At 57.1% G+C, this 12,763-nt stretch overlaps 5 protein-coding genes and 1 non-coding gene across 6 annotated transcripts; 4 read left to right on the top strand and 2 right to left on the bottom strand.

Moving 5' to 3' along the window:
* The first annotated feature begins 135 nt into the window (after window positions 1-135).
* Window positions 136-3,530, top strand: SCHCODRAFT_02628098 (Na+/solute symporter). Its single transcript, XM_050345447.1, has 17 exons — window positions 136-456; window positions 513-518; window positions 567-767; window positions 817-843; window positions 900-934; window positions 986-1,254; window positions 1,306-1,339; window positions 1,393-1,496; window positions 1,550-1,800; window positions 1,852-2,033; window positions 2,085-2,141; window positions 2,195-2,272; window positions 2,329-2,502; window positions 2,563-2,649; window positions 2,703-2,951; window positions 3,011-3,199; window positions 3,255-3,530. Exons 1-17 carry the CDS (start codon window positions 408-410, stop codon window positions 3,309-3,311), a joined length of 2,049 nt encoding a protein of 682 aa, XP_050199506.1. The 5' UTR covers window positions 136-407; the 3' UTR covers window positions 3,312-3,530.
* A 103-nt stretch (window positions 3,531-3,633) lies between these two features.
* Window positions 3,634-3,706, bottom strand: SCHCODRAFT_t125. The gene has a single exon. It is a non-coding gene; the product is annotated as a tRNA-Val (tRNA).
* Window positions 3,707-3,857: 151 nt separating this feature from the next.
* Window positions 3,858-4,724, bottom strand: SCHCODRAFT_02505178 (uncharacterized protein; the record flags this gene model as incomplete). The annotated part of the gene is made up of 4 exons (XM_003031441.1): window positions 3,858-3,926; window positions 4,051-4,279; window positions 4,436-4,536; window positions 4,629-4,724. The coding sequence occupies 4 exons, from the start codon at window positions 4,722-4,724 to the stop codon at window positions 3,858-3,860; spliced, it is 495 nt and encodes a 164-aa protein (XP_003031487.1).
* Window positions 4,725-4,887: 163 nt separating this feature from the next.
* SCHCODRAFT_02543909 (glycoside hydrolase family 31 protein) lies at window positions 4,888-8,454 on the top strand. Its single transcript, XM_050343623.1, has 15 exons — window positions 4,888-5,548; window positions 5,612-6,128; window positions 6,177-6,237; window positions 6,287-6,480; window positions 6,533-6,563; window positions 6,631-6,839; window positions 6,899-6,934; window positions 6,985-7,050; window positions 7,100-7,129; window positions 7,180-7,589; window positions 7,647-7,660; window positions 7,710-7,773; window positions 7,824-7,865; window positions 7,912-8,198; window positions 8,248-8,454. The coding sequence occupies exons 1-15, from the start codon at window positions 5,381-5,383 to the stop codon at window positions 8,363-8,365; spliced, it is 2,247 nt and encodes a 748-aa protein (XP_050199505.1). The 5' UTR covers window positions 4,888-5,380; the 3' UTR covers window positions 8,366-8,454.
* Window positions 8,455-8,535: 81 nt separating this feature from the next.
* Window positions 8,536-10,704, top strand: SCHCODRAFT_01153821 (uncharacterized protein). Its single transcript, XM_003031039.2, has 7 exons — window positions 8,536-8,701; window positions 8,754-8,921; window positions 8,968-9,110; window positions 9,163-9,348; window positions 9,405-9,940; window positions 10,046-10,231; window positions 10,284-10,704. Exons 1-7 carry the CDS (start codon window positions 8,691-8,693, stop codon window positions 10,554-10,556), a joined length of 1,503 nt encoding a protein of 500 aa, XP_003031085.1. The 5' UTR covers window positions 8,536-8,690; the 3' UTR covers window positions 10,557-10,704.
* Window positions 10,705-11,354: 650 nt separating this feature from the next.
* SCHCODRAFT_02628084 (zincin) lies at window positions 11,355-12,722 on the top strand. Its single transcript, XM_003031040.2, has 4 exons — window positions 11,355-11,454; window positions 11,507-11,773; window positions 11,829-12,382; window positions 12,434-12,722. The coding sequence occupies exons 1-4, from the start codon at window positions 11,361-11,363 to the stop codon at window positions 12,563-12,565; spliced, it is 1,047 nt and encodes a 348-aa protein (XP_003031086.1). The 5' UTR covers window positions 11,355-11,360; the 3' UTR covers window positions 12,566-12,722.
* The last annotated feature ends 41 nt before the right edge of the window (window positions 12,723-12,763 follow it).

Below are 12,763 nucleotides of genomic sequence, written 5' to 3'. Positions count from 1 at the left end.
TCAAGCATCTATTCTAGTGGCACAGACCAAAGGTACACAAGACGGGAGGGCGCTCTGCCAAGGACGGCTCCCTCGGGGCTCCGACGAACTTATCGTCGAGGAAGATATAGGCGCCGGCCAATCAATGGGGAAATCATTCGTGGCGGCCACCCCACTGAGCAGTTCTCCGCGATAAGCAAGCCAAGTTATCAGCCTCGCGAGCAGCCAGACAGTTCGTATGTCTATCTTTGCCGGCGCCTCTTAGCGTGCGAGCGGGGCGTTAGTGCGCACGCCGGCGGCGCCGAGCAACGGAGGCATCGACCGCGGAGAGGTAGATAAGATGGGGAGGAGAGGGAGCAGGCCCGTTCGAGGTTGATGCTGACCTTTCCCCCCTTCCCTGGCCCGAGAAGCAGCGGTGCCGATCTATCATGTCCTCCGCTGAGACGGTCCTGCCTCAAGGCGCGGGCTATGGCGTCGGTGAGTGGTCTTATGGTAGCGACACATCCCTACAATGCTGACTCGCTCCGTCATAGTCGTCGGTGCGTACACGGACTGGTGAGCAGGGAACACGCTCTCAACCCTGTCAGGAATCGGCCTATTCTTTAGCGCGTTCATGCTCGCGCTCACCGCGATGCAAGCGCGGTACACACCTTGGTCGCCGAAGAGCGCAGAGGAGTTTAGCAGCGCGTCCCGGAGCGTGAAGCCGGCGCTCATCGCGTCAGGCATCGTGTCGGCGTGGACGTGGGCGGCGACGCTATTGCAGAGTAGCGCAGTGGCGTTCAAGTATGGTGCGTAGCTCAGTACCTCGCGATTATGACAGGCGCTTATCTCGAGCAGGCATCAGCGGGCCGTGGTGGTATGCCGGTGCGTCCAACTGCAACTGATAATCGAAAAGAAGCGGTCGTCTAACAAGTGTATAGCTGGCGCAACGATCCAAATTCTCCTCTTTGCCATGGTGAGCAGACATATGCATACCATACGCACGGTCGACTGACATCCTCTCAAGCTCGCCGCCAAACTCAAGCTCAACGCCCCCTACGCACATACCTGGCTCGAGATCATCGGCGCGCGCTGGGGGACCGTCGCTCACCTGGTGTTCCTCTTCTTCGGGCTGGCTACCAACATCATCGTCAGCGCGATGCTGATTCTCGGCGGGTCGGCGACGGTGACGGACTTGACGGGGATGAACACGCTCGCGGCGTGCTTCCTCATCCCTGTGGGTGTCGCCGTGTATGTGGTGGTCGGTGGTATGCGTTCGACGCTGCTCTGTGACTAGTGAGTGGACGAGATCGAGTAAATCGAAGTGTTGCTGAATGGATGCCGTAGCACTCACACGACGGCGCTTTTCATCATCATTCTGGTGAGCATGCATATCTGTGTTGAGCGAAACTCTGGCTAATCAGTACCATCTAGTTCTTCGTCTTTACCGTATACGTGACGAGCCCCAAAATCGGGAGCCCTGCGCGAATGCACGAGCTGCTGTCTATCGCACCGCCTGTCGCTGGAAATGCTGAAGGGTGCGTTTTTCACTGCGATCCCCAGCTACTCTTGACCCTCCACCACTCCCTAGATCCTACCTCACCATGCGCTCGAAGAACGGCCTCATCTTCGGGGTGATCAACATCATCGGCAACTTCGCCACCGTCTTCCAAGATCAGGCATACTGGCAGCGTGCGATCGCCAGTCGGCCGGCGAGCGCGGTTCGTGCATACCTCCTCGGCGGCATCGCTTGGTTCTCCATCCCCTTCACGCTTGCGACGACCCTCGGCCTCGCCGCGAGGGCGCTTGGCGGCAGTGAGGACGCGACATGGCGCGATCCTGGTGAGTGGCATCTCACCTCCTCAATATTCCATGCGCTGACCGACCGTGTAGACATGAAGCCCCTCTCCGCCGCCGACGTCTCTGCGGGCCTGCCGGCTGCAGCCGCATCAGCCGCTCTGCGCGGGCCTGGGGGTGCCGCGGCAATGTTGATCCTGCTCTTCTTGGCCGTGACGAGCGCGACGAGCGCAGAGCTCATCGCAGTGTCGAGCATCGGGACGTACGACATCTACAAGGTGTGACAGATGATCTGCGCCGGTACATAACTCATGTCTGACTGTGGACAGAGGTACATCAACCCAAAGGCGACGGATGAGCAACTCCTGCGCGTGGGTCACTTTGTGGTAAGTCGCCCAGGCTTCACAAACGGCCGCTTGGCTGACTTTTCTTTCTCAAGGTCGGCGCGTACGCTATTGCCTGCGGGTTCTTTGGCCTCATCTTCTACTATATTGGTGTTTCTATGGGTTGGTTATACGTGCGTACTCGGTATATTCTCAGCGTCTCAAACGAACCGCTTATACATAATTACAGACCTTCATGGGTGTCCTCCTTGGCGGTGCCGTCTGCCCGATCGCAATTGGCGTCACCTGGAAGAAGGCCAACAAAACTGGGTGCATCGTGGGCGCTCTAATTGGTCTGGTCGCTGGACTTGGCACCTGGCTGGGGACGACAGCGCGCTTGTGGGACGGTGTTATCAATGTGACGGTGCGTAGCTATGAACCTTTTCCATCATGGACAAGGATTGACCTAACGTGTTATCAACAGACGAGCGGCGGCGACTATGAGATGCTTGCGGGCAACCTTGCCTCCATCGGTGTCGGAGCCATCGTCTCTGTAGCCTGGAGCCTCATTGTATGCAACCTCAGCTCATTGTTTCCCACCTTTTATGCTAATCCACCACGCAGTCCCCCGACGACTTCGACTTCGAGATAACGCGCGCGATCAACCGACCGACAGAATACGACACAGCCGAGAGACCCCAGCCTGAGAGGGCACTCAGCGACGAAAAGACGTCCCCCTCCGACGAAAAAGGCGCACAAGCAACGGTGAAGACAACGGAGCCTTCCGACAATGACTCCACCGCGGACGACGACCTGAACCCCGAGGGCCTCAAGCGCGCCTTCCGCTTTGCGGCGTGGGCGTCATTGGCGTTGGTGCGTGTCTTCTTGCTTGACTATGTATCACATAAGATACTGACGATGACCGCGCCCAGCTCGTCATCCTCGTCCTCGCCATCCCCCTACCACTGTTCTTCGCGCAGACGATTTTCGGCGTGCGCGGGCTCGCCGCATGGGTCGGCATCGGGATTGCCTGGACGTTCCTCGCTGCCGGAGTCGTCGTAATTGGCCCGGTATGGGAGAGCCGGGAGGCAATGGGCATGATCATGAGGGGCATGGTCAAGGTGAGTAGTGAATGGCTGGCAATGTTGAGATTCCTTTGTTTGACCGCCTTTGCAGGACATATTTACGCGTGGAGGAGGTAAATTTGCGCATAAGCAGGCCGCTGCCGCGTGATGGTTTTCTTCTGCTGGTTTCTACATATTTCCCAGTCGTAGCTGCTATGCATACTTGGGCTGGGCAGAATGAAATCAAAACAACAATCACCGGCGTGAAAAACATCTTTACTATTACATACATACTCTGTGTACTAGCCTTTGATCCTTGTATCCAATGTACTTTTTTGGCGTACCGCCCCTTCTCCTGTATCAAGACAGCCAAATTCATCAGGGCCGCTTCTGCTTCTTGCCCAGGCATAGCGTCGCTAACGTGCGTTGTAGCTCCATGCAATAAGTAACAGAAAAGAAATCCATGCAAAACAATATTCGTCACCAGATAGTGGTTCAGCCCGGGATCGAACCGGGAACCTTTCGTGTGTGAGACGAAAATCATAACCATTAGACCACTGAACCCTTGCGTGTTGGCGTCAAGGGTGTCCTGGGACAGTGAGCTATGACCTGGAGCTCATACGAAGTCAAAATTGCAGTCAACTGTCAACATTGAATGCGACATGCTAGCCCTGTCAACGGGTTGTCTAATGTACACAATGCTTCAAATTTCAACTTAAACTGCCTCTACCACCTCCCAAGGCTTCTTTCGCGGCGCAGCGATCGACTGGCTTGGTGGTGCGTCCTGGACAAAGTATGTCAGAGACAAGTACAGCAAGTGGCGATGATGAGCGGCATAGGAAACTTGATGCGAGGCGAAGATGCAAACCAAGATACGCAGGGTGGAGCAGGAAAGAAGAGAGACGTACGTTCAGCTTATCGGGTATCTCGCGATTATTGGGGATCTCGTCGACTCGCCCAGCTTCGATGAGTGCCTGCAGCTCGACGAAGGTTAGGGTGCGAGGTGGGTCGGCGGTTGTCGCGCTGGCGCCATTTGTGGCGCTCGAGGTTGAAGCTGGTGTGGACGATGTAGCAACGGAAGGCTCGTTTGTACTGCTTGCTGCATCGGGTCCAGATGATGAGGCATCTGATGCCAAGCTTGCGCGAGGTCCAACGCCTGCAGGTGCATTTATCCCGTGCTCGAGTTCGTAGGCACGAGCATCGTCGATGGAGATGTCTTGTTCTGTGACTCTGGCAGACGTGACAATGTTAGGAGAAGCCGAAGTGAGAGTATACCCTTTTCCTTTCACTCACTTGTTGAAGTAGAATACGCGCGTTCGACGTAGAATCTCCTCGCGAACGTAGTCGGGTGCATCGCGAAGGGCGCCTCCCGCAATGATGCTCGCCAGCCCTTGCTACATACAATGATCAGTTTTACGCATTGAGCCAATTCAAGAGGGCACAGTGTAGCCGTTTCCGTGCGTACTCCATAGCGCATGTAACGTACCAGGTATACATCGTCTTTCGCAAAGTCGTACGCGCCATATTGTTCAAGGGCGGTCAATTGGGAGACGTCATCACCGCCATCTTCGGATTCGTTCATTACAGGATCATGAGCAGATCCAGAGGCTTCCATGGCGACATGAATGCAGCTCGGAATCGACGTTCGTGAGCGTTGGAGTTGAGTTCAAGTTCATCGGCGGCCCGGGAGCCACGTGAAAGTGGATGGTGTTCTCACGTCTGTCGGCACCGTACACCGGGTTGAACTCGACCATCATGTCCTCTCATCGAGAGTTATTCGAGCCCTTTCAGCTGACTGGAGCTTCTCAATAAGCGACCTGAATTTCCTTATGCTCAGCGTCCCTTGCAGACGTACAGTTTCTCCGCCATAAGGCTTCTCCGTCAACAACATGATCTCCTCCGCTGCTTCTTTGGTCATACGCCCTCCCTGGACCCGCCGCGGGCCGCACTCTCCACTCTGCCGCGGTCTCGGGCCATGTCTACGAGCGGTATTGCGGGCGAACCCTGCACTACTAGACAAGAAACCCAGTTCGTCTTCGAGTAGTCAAGTCGTATCCCAACCTATCTATTTGGGTCGGGCAAAGAAACCCATGGTACAATGCAGTCTGGCCCTTGGGTACACTTCGAGAACGACCCCATCATGATCATGCGTGGAAAATGTTCAATAATCGAACAGCAGGTGAGCATTACCTCACCCGGGTTTACTGCATCATTGCCGCGCCTTAAAGAGCGAGCGCGATGAGGGCGATCCCCAGCGGTATCGCCCCCGCATCCAGCATGCTACTAAGATCACTTGCCGCCCTATGTGCGGCGCTTGCTTGCGCGAACCTTGCCCTCGCGCAAGGTTCCGAGACCAACTCCACGGGCATCAAACTTCAGAACGGCTTCGAACGCGTCTTCATTCAAGTGCTTATCCTTCCTATCTTCTTCTTCTAACTACCACTCATGACGCAATCGCTATCTTGCTAGCCCTTTGGCGAGAATGGCTTCCGCGTCCGGACCAGCCTCATGCGCGATCCCACCGGGAACGAATGGAGCGGCCTTATCGACCCGCCCCTCGAAGGCCCCGGAGGCAATGCGGGACTCACCTACGACACCCTCCTCCCCTACCACGGCAACGCGACTATCCAGAACGGCAACATTCTCGCCACCGTAGACCTCGGCGTTCTCTCCTTCTTCCGCCTCGAGCCTAACGGTAGCACCACGCTTCTCACCGGCGAGTTTACCGACGAGAAGGCGATCCCGGCGCGATACTACACGCGCAACTTCCTCTCCGATAGCTTTGCCGTCGATCTCGCGTTCTCGGCGGAGAAGGACGAGCAGTTCTATGGCACGGGGCAGCAGGCGTGTTGCAAGGACCACTCGGTCAATAAGAAGGGGCAGGTGGTGGACTTGTTCAACTTCAATAGCAATGTGGCACTTCCGGTGTATATGTCGAGCAAGGGGTACCTGCAGTTCTTCAATATGCCTAGTCAAGGGAGGATAGGTACGTGTCCCACTTTCTCGTCTTCGATGGAGTCTGATCAGCCACCAGAGTTCAGCCCATTGAGGACTCGTTTCCATGCCACGGAAACGACCGTCGTGGATTACTATATGTCCGCCCTTTCCCTTCTTTATAGCGGCGATACTCACACAGCTTGATAGCACGACCGCACAACCCGGCGACTATGATACCCTGCAGAAACAGTTCACCTCCGTCACCGGGCGTCAGCCTACGCCGCCCGACTTCCTTCTCGGCTACCAGCACTCCAAACTGCGGTACTTTGAGCAGCAACAAGTCCTCGACGTCGCGCAGCGCTTCCATGATGAACAGATCAACGTCTCGCTGCTGGTCGTAGGTGCGTATGCGTTTGGTGAATCTCCACGCCTTTATGCTCATGTCATTTCCAGACTTCTTTGCTTGGAAGTACCAGGGTGACTGGTGCGTTGGTGGCTCTATATATCCCATTCCATCGCTTCCCCACCTCATGCCTTATTCACCCTCCCAGGTCTTTCAACCCAGAGTATTGGCCCGACCCCGAGGGCATGGCCGCGAAAGTCAAGGAGCTCACTGGCGCCGAGATGATGGCCTCGCTCTGGCCCAGCGTCGAAGATAACTCCGAGAACTACGCAGCGCTGCAGGAGCAGGGTCTGTTGGCGACGACGCGTGATGGCACGGGCGTGACGGACTCATTTGCGGGGGCGTATACGAGGTTGAGTGAGTGCCTGCGTTTTACTCTGGTGGAGGGCGAGAGAGACCTAACTGTGTGTCCATAGTCGACTCGACGAATCCGGCAGCGCGCGAGTTTTTGTGTGAGTTGTTTCTTGCACCAGTCATGTACAGGGACTGACAGAAGACGCAGGGAAGCGGCTGAATGATAGTTACTTCTCTAAGGGTATATACAACTTCTGGATCGATCAGGCAGACGGTATGTGACCCACCTTTACGATGACTTCTCGACTAAAAAGCTGCCCCAGGTGGAACCCTCGGAGAGGCTTTCGAGAACAGTACGCATCTCCCTTCACCCTGACCGTCTCCCTCATGACCATCCCTTCAGACGGTCAAACCATCCAAAACATCCCCTACAGCCGCGCCTTCACCCAATACTACATCGGCACGCAGGAAGGCGCCGGCAAGATGTACCCCTGGTTCCACGAACAAGCCGTCGACGAGGGCCACCGCAACCTCACCAACACCGCGCGCGACGACCCCGCGTGCCCCTACATGTCCCTCACGCGCAGCACGTGGGTCGGCGGGCAGCGCTTCTGCACGTACCTCTGGTCGGGCGACACGCGCTCGGAGTGGGCGACGCTGTCGCAGCAGGTGACGGCGGGCGCGAGCGTCGCGGCATCGGGCATCTCGTCGTGGACGCTCGATATTGGCGGGTTTGCGGGGTTGAATGTCGATCAGGAGGAGGATAGGGAGTTGTTTGTGCGGTGGTTTGGGTTTGGGACGTTTTTGCCGTATGTGAGTACATACACGGTGGCGGGAGAGAGGGAGGTATGCTGATTATATGTTGGACAGATGCGGGCACATGGGTATGTTGCGCGACTTGCGTATAATCCGCGCGCTCACTTCCCCTTCCAGCGATCGCGATTGCAACCTCACGAGGCCTACCAATCAGTCGTATGCTAACCCATGTCCGAACGAGGTACGGTGTTCACTCTTGGTTATGTACGTGTTTCTGACACTCAGCGCCAGCCCTGGTCCTTCGGAGATGACAACTTCGTTGTTTTGAAGAAGGTATGGGCCCTCGCTTCCCATTGAACCCCCTTCTCACATCCCACAGTACATCTCTCTGCGCTACCAGCTCGTCCCCTACGTCAAGAAGCTCTTCGTCGACCTCCAGGCCTCGGGCAAGACGATCATGCGCGCGCTTTACTACGACTTCTCGCTCTCGGACCCAGCAGTAGTCGAGGGCACGCGCACCAACGATCCGTCGATCGTCCACGAGTACATGCTGGGCCCGCGGCTGCTTGTTGCGCCGGTGTGGGCGACAAACGTGACGAGCTGGGAGGTGTATCTTCCGAAGTTGCCGGAGGCTTATGTGGATGAGGGTTGGGAGTGGACGCATTGGTGAGCTTCCTTGTCCCATGCTGTATAGGTATGACCTAATGACTTGTAGGTGGACGGACGAGGCTTACGGCGCCGGGGGCGAGAAGGTGAACGTAAGCGCGCAGCTGGACGAGATTCCTGTGTTCTATCTCGGGTCCAAGGACGATATCTTCTCAGGCAATGTTTGATTTGAAGAGCTGCTGTTGTACAAAGCATGAACACCAATGTATTCTTGAAGTTCGAGTTCCTACTAGTATAGCACTTTGTGGGTCCAGCCGCAGATGCATCTGATGGGGGCGGCCTCGTGTCGCATAGCCCGCGCTGTAACAATGTCAACTTCGTCATGATTGCTTCCCGTTTTACATCCTGTGCAGCAGCGCCTGCGCCCGGCCCTGGCCTGAGCGCTCCTTATATCTTGCGATAATTGGGGGGAGAAGGGTGTGCGCTTGACGCGAGCTTTGCGAGCAACGTACTGCCTCTGAACCTTCTGTAACCGCGACTTACTGAGCTACGATGGACGACGAGTACGTGAAGATGCTTCGCGACGAGGAAAGCAGAACTGACTGACCCTCTCAGCGTATGGGGCTTCACGGTGGTGAGGGGGGAGGGATTCAAGGGCCTCCGCCCAGAGAAGAAGTGGAAGCCGATCGTGACGCTCGACGTCGACCAGCTGAGCGGGGGACACCGCGAGACGGTACTGGGCTGCGATGGGCAGAACCCAAACCTCAAGGAGTTGCTGCGGATGTGAGTTGCGAGCGCGTCGCCATGGACTAAGCTGACAGAAGGGCAGCGCTGGCGCCACCATGAAGTCGAAGGTCGAGATCCAGGTCTGGCACCGCTCGGAGAGCAAGAAGAAGAGCAAGAAGAGGAACCTGGTCGGCACTGCGCGACACTCCCTTGAGGACTTGTTCGTGCAGCAGGAGAGGGACAAAAGTGCGTCGCCGCATCAATCGTCACGACGCGGTCCCGCTCACGCAGCTTGCAGGAGTCGAGGTTCGCCTCCAGTGTCAGGCCCTACGCAAAAAGAGTGCCGTGAAGACGAAGGCCAACAACGGGCCGTACCTGCTCCTACGACTACACCCACCATCATCTGTATCCCTCCCTCGCCTCGACACCTCCCTATCCACCGATGAAGGCACCCTGTCTGACGGGCGATCTTCAGGATACAACTGTGGGTGTCATTCACCCAGCTGCTACTGAGCACACCCTGAACTTAGGCCCTTCCAGCGGACGCTGCATCACCTTTGGTATCCCCCGTAACAAGCTCATCTCCAATAGCAAGCGAGCCCGAGGGGAAGTCCTCTGACTTCGAAGCCAGTCCTGGGCCATCAACTCTCCGCCATCGCAAGAAGGCGAAGGGCTACTGCGTCGACTCAGACGACGAACCAGCGTCATCTACTGCTTCAGATGACGATGAATGGCCCGACTTCACCGTCGAGCCTGCTGCAACCGGATCGGACGACAGCAACAGCACCGTCGTAAACGACAACTGCGAAGACGGTGACGATGAGCAGCCTGGTGCAGTCGTCCTCTTGCCACCCGGCCTGCTTTCGGCCGCGGTCGAGTGGATGGCGGCTTCCGCTGTGGCTATACTACCTCAGTACACAGAAAAGATCGAGGTGCCAGAACAAGCGCAACCCTCATTACCGGAGCGTGTCTTGATTGCCTGTACGGTATACCGCGACCTCAGGGACCCCACTTTATGCGACTTCGACCAGGTGCACCAGCGCTTGCGCCACGAGTGGTTTATGATGATTACAATCGTGAGTCTTCACAGCCCGCGTCCGCCTTCTGCTCCCCCACCTGCTCCACCATCTCGAATTCCTTCGTCCTCTTCATGTCCACTGAGACTGATGCGCGTCATATAGCTGGCTGCCATAGCAGGCGTTGATGCGGCAATCTTTGCTATCGGGCCGGACACCATCTTCGCCGTCACCGCAAACGAGTTCAGCCGCATGACCATCGCATTCAGCTTCATCGCCAGCGGGTGCGGCATCGCCTGCAGCGCGCTCCTCCTCGCGCGCTTCAACTGGTGTACGCCGGCTGTCTTCGCTGTACGTCTCTCTTATCCTCTTTGCCCAATTCGCCTGCTCACACCCACCTCAGTCCCGCGCCAAAGACATCGGCAGCGACTCCTACGTCTGCTTCGCGCTCTCCGCGCACGTCCCGCTCCTCTGCATGATGGTCGCGTCCGTGTGCGTCATGATATACATGGCCTCCGTCGCGTTCAGCGAGTGGCCCGTCGGCTCCGCGGTGTTCTGCTTCTTCGTCGGCATGATCATGACGCTGCAGTTCTTCGCGTATGGGGCACGGAAGCTGGCGGCGGGCGTGAGGCATGTGAGGAGGCGGACGATGAGTCTGAGGCCGGGCGGGGTGTGAAGTGGGTGTGGTTTGCATATTTCTTGGGTCATTTGAAATGGAAAAGTCAATTGTCTCGTAGGTCCAGGATGATGTGCTCATATATTGGTCGAGACCTATCTTGTTCGAAGCTGTCTACCATCGGCGAGTTAGCATGCGTTTCTGTCTCCATGATTCTCAGGTGTTCGGAGCTCTCGTGGCTAGCTTCGTTCCACTTCATTCTGCTTGCCATGAAGTCAGGTACGAGAAGTTCGCTATACTGTGCAGGCCATGCGATCACTGCTATTGCGATGAATCCTTTGGTTCCCCTGCCCGCATCGAGCATGCGCGCGGATGGGCGACGACACGCATACTTCCCTCGTCTCTCCCCCTCGTCGGTTAGCCGGAAAATATTAGCTTACGGCTCAGTGCTTTCCACAAGAGTCTACTTTTTGCCTGATGGTCTGCCATCCCTCCATTCCAGGTGACCTATAGTACTGACTCGGCGATCTAGCTGCACATTTCCTCGATCAATTCTTCCCTTCGCCACTATGCCTTCGTCGCCCCTTACCTGCTCCCGAATCTACCCCGCTTTCTTCTCAAGCGTGCGGTATGTCTGGCTGGTGCGCTCATGTGCTCTCTAGCATAGAATCCTGCAGATAAGACTTATCATGCAGAGAAGTAGCCATATCACGACATGGCGCATTCTCTGTATCGGCACGACGCCAGCTGAATGGGCCTCGAGCTCGAAGCATGGTCGGGCACAGCAGCATCCGCATATAAAAGCCATGGCCCCCGCCGTGCTGCCCCAGCTCTTGAGCCCTCTCATCGGTCGCACTTGCAAGGATGTTCTCCGCTTCTACCAAGGCCGCGCTCGCATCCATCGTCCTCGCGGCGACTGCTGTTTCTGCGACCCAGTCCGTGTCGCTCAAGGTCGCTGGTGCGTCTTCGTCATGCTTCGCATGGTACGACCCGACGCTGACCCGCTGCAGGCCCGACGGACGTCACCGACGTCGAGAACCTGAAGGTCACGACCACGATCACGAACACGGGCGACGAGACGCTCAAGCTCTTTAACGACCCCAACTCGGCGCTGAGCACGCTGCCGGCGGACACCTTCGCCATCAGCAACTCGGCTGGCGCGGTCCCGCAGTTCACGGGCATCAAGGCCAAGTACTCGCTCGACGCTGTCGTCGCGAAGAACATCGACTCCTTCACCGTCCTTGCCCCGGGCGAGTCAGTTGAGAAGGTCCACGATTGTAAGTCATGTGCTCTTGACATTATTGAGTATCACTGTATTGACCGCCTTCTCAGTGGCTGCTGCGTACAACTTCACCCTGTCGGGCGAGGACGCGTACACCTTCGACGCTTCCAAGTCGCTCTTCCACCTCGCCGACGACGGCTCTATTGTCCCGATCGAGGCCGAGACCGAGGCGCACACCGCGAAGCTCGCTGGCAAGCTCGCCGCTCCCCGCGCCACCCTCACCAAGCGCGCCAGCTACAACGGCTGCTCGTCCTCGCGCCAGTCGCAGGTCGCCAGCGCCATCTCCGCCGCGACGACCTACGCCGCGAACGCGTACAGCTACCTCTCCTCGCACACGAGCTCGACCACGCGCTACACGACCTGGTTCGGCACGTACTCCTCGAGCCGCCACAGCACCGTGCTCTCGCACTTCCAGCACCTGGACGAGGGCGACTACAACAGCTTCACGTACGACTGCACGTGCACGGAGTCGGGCGTGTACGCGTATGTGTACCCGGACGACTACGGTGTGATCTACCTCTGCCCGGTCTTCTGGCAGGTCAGCACGACCGGCACGGACTCGCAGGGCGGCACGCTCATTCACGAGTCCTCTCACTTCACCGCGGTATGTCGTCGTCTTACCTGGGCGCATTCAATCAACTCATGACCCTCATAGAACGGTGGCACGGACGACATCGTGTACGGCCAGAGCGGGGCCAAGTCGCTCGCGCAAAGCAACCCCGACCAGGCTGTCCAGAACGCCGACAGCCACGAGTACTTCGCTGAGAACAACCCTGCGCAGTCGTAGATACTATCGACACGAACTGTACAGTTGGGCTGCTGTACATTGGTGTAAAGTATGTATTCAGGGATGAACAATGGGAATGTATATTGGGCTGAATGGTTGAGGCTGAGGATGGTAACGCTTGGCAAGTTATTCATCGAGAGTGCGTAGCTCGAGCGGCTCATTCGCATTGCCACGCGAGAACCAAGTCTTCGTCTGCGA

This window comes from Schizophyllum commune (genome assembly GCF_000143185.2).
Source record: "Schizophyllum commune H4-8 unplaced genomic scaffold SCHCOscaffold_7, whole genome shotgun sequence".
Lineage (NCBI taxonomy): Eukaryota > Fungi > Basidiomycota > Agaricomycetes > Agaricales > Schizophyllaceae > Schizophyllum > Schizophyllum commune.
Note: the sequence above shows the minus strand (reverse complement) of the source record. Positions and strands in the feature narration are given on the sequence as shown.

What these genes read in the sequence shown, in the direction of transcription:
- SCHCODRAFT_02628084 (XM_003031040.2), top strand. Translation starts at nt 11,361, where the DNA reads ATGTTCTCCGCTTCTACCAAGGCCGCGCTCGCATCCATCGTCCTCGCG. An exon ending in CGTGTCGCTCAAGGTCGCTG is followed by an intron (nt 11,455 to 11,506) that starts GTGCGTCTTCGT and finishes GACCCGCTGCAG; the next exon opens with GCCCGACGGACGTCACCGAC. An exon ending in AGTCCTCTCACTTCACCGCG is followed by an intron (nt 12,383 to 12,433) that starts GTATGTCGTCGT and finishes TGACCCTCATAG; the next exon opens with AACGGTGGCACGGACGACAT.
- SCHCODRAFT_01153821 (XM_003031039.2), top strand. An exon ending in CTCAAGGAGTTGCTGCGGAT is followed by an intron (nt 8,922 to 8,967) that starts GTGAGTTGCGAG and finishes ACAGAAGGGCAG; the next exon opens with CGCTGGCGCCACCATGAAGT. An exon ending in GCAGCAGGAGAGGGACAAAA is followed by an intron (nt 9,111 to 9,162) that starts GTGCGTCGCCGC and finishes CGCAGCTTGCAG; the next exon opens with GAGTCGAGGTTCGCCTCCAG.
- SCHCODRAFT_02543909 (XM_050343623.1), top strand. Translation starts at nt 5,381, where the DNA reads ATGAGGGCGATCCCCAGCGGTATCGCCCCCGCATCCAGCATGCTACTA. An exon ending in CGTCTCGCTGCTGGTCGTAG is followed by an intron (nt 6,481 to 6,532) that starts GTGCGTATGCGT and finishes TGTCATTTCCAG; the next exon opens with ACTTCTTTGCTTGGAAGTAC. An exon ending in GGCAGCGCGCGAGTTTTTGT is followed by an intron (nt 6,935 to 6,984) that starts GTGAGTTGTTTC and finishes CAGAAGACGCAG; the next exon opens with GGAAGCGGCTGAATGATAGT.
- SCHCODRAFT_02628098 (XM_050345447.1), top strand. Translation starts at nt 408, where the DNA reads ATGTCCTCCGCTGAGACGGTCCTGCCTCAAGGCGCGGGCTATGGCGTC. An exon ending in TCGACGCTGCTCTGTGACTA is followed by an intron (nt 1,255 to 1,305) that starts GTGAGTGGACGA and finishes TGGATGCCGTAG; the next exon opens with CACTCACACGACGGCGCTTT. An exon ending in CTGTAGCCTGGAGCCTCATT is followed by an intron (nt 2,650 to 2,702) that starts GTATGCAACCTC and finishes TCCACCACGCAG; the next exon opens with TCCCCCGACGACTTCGACTT.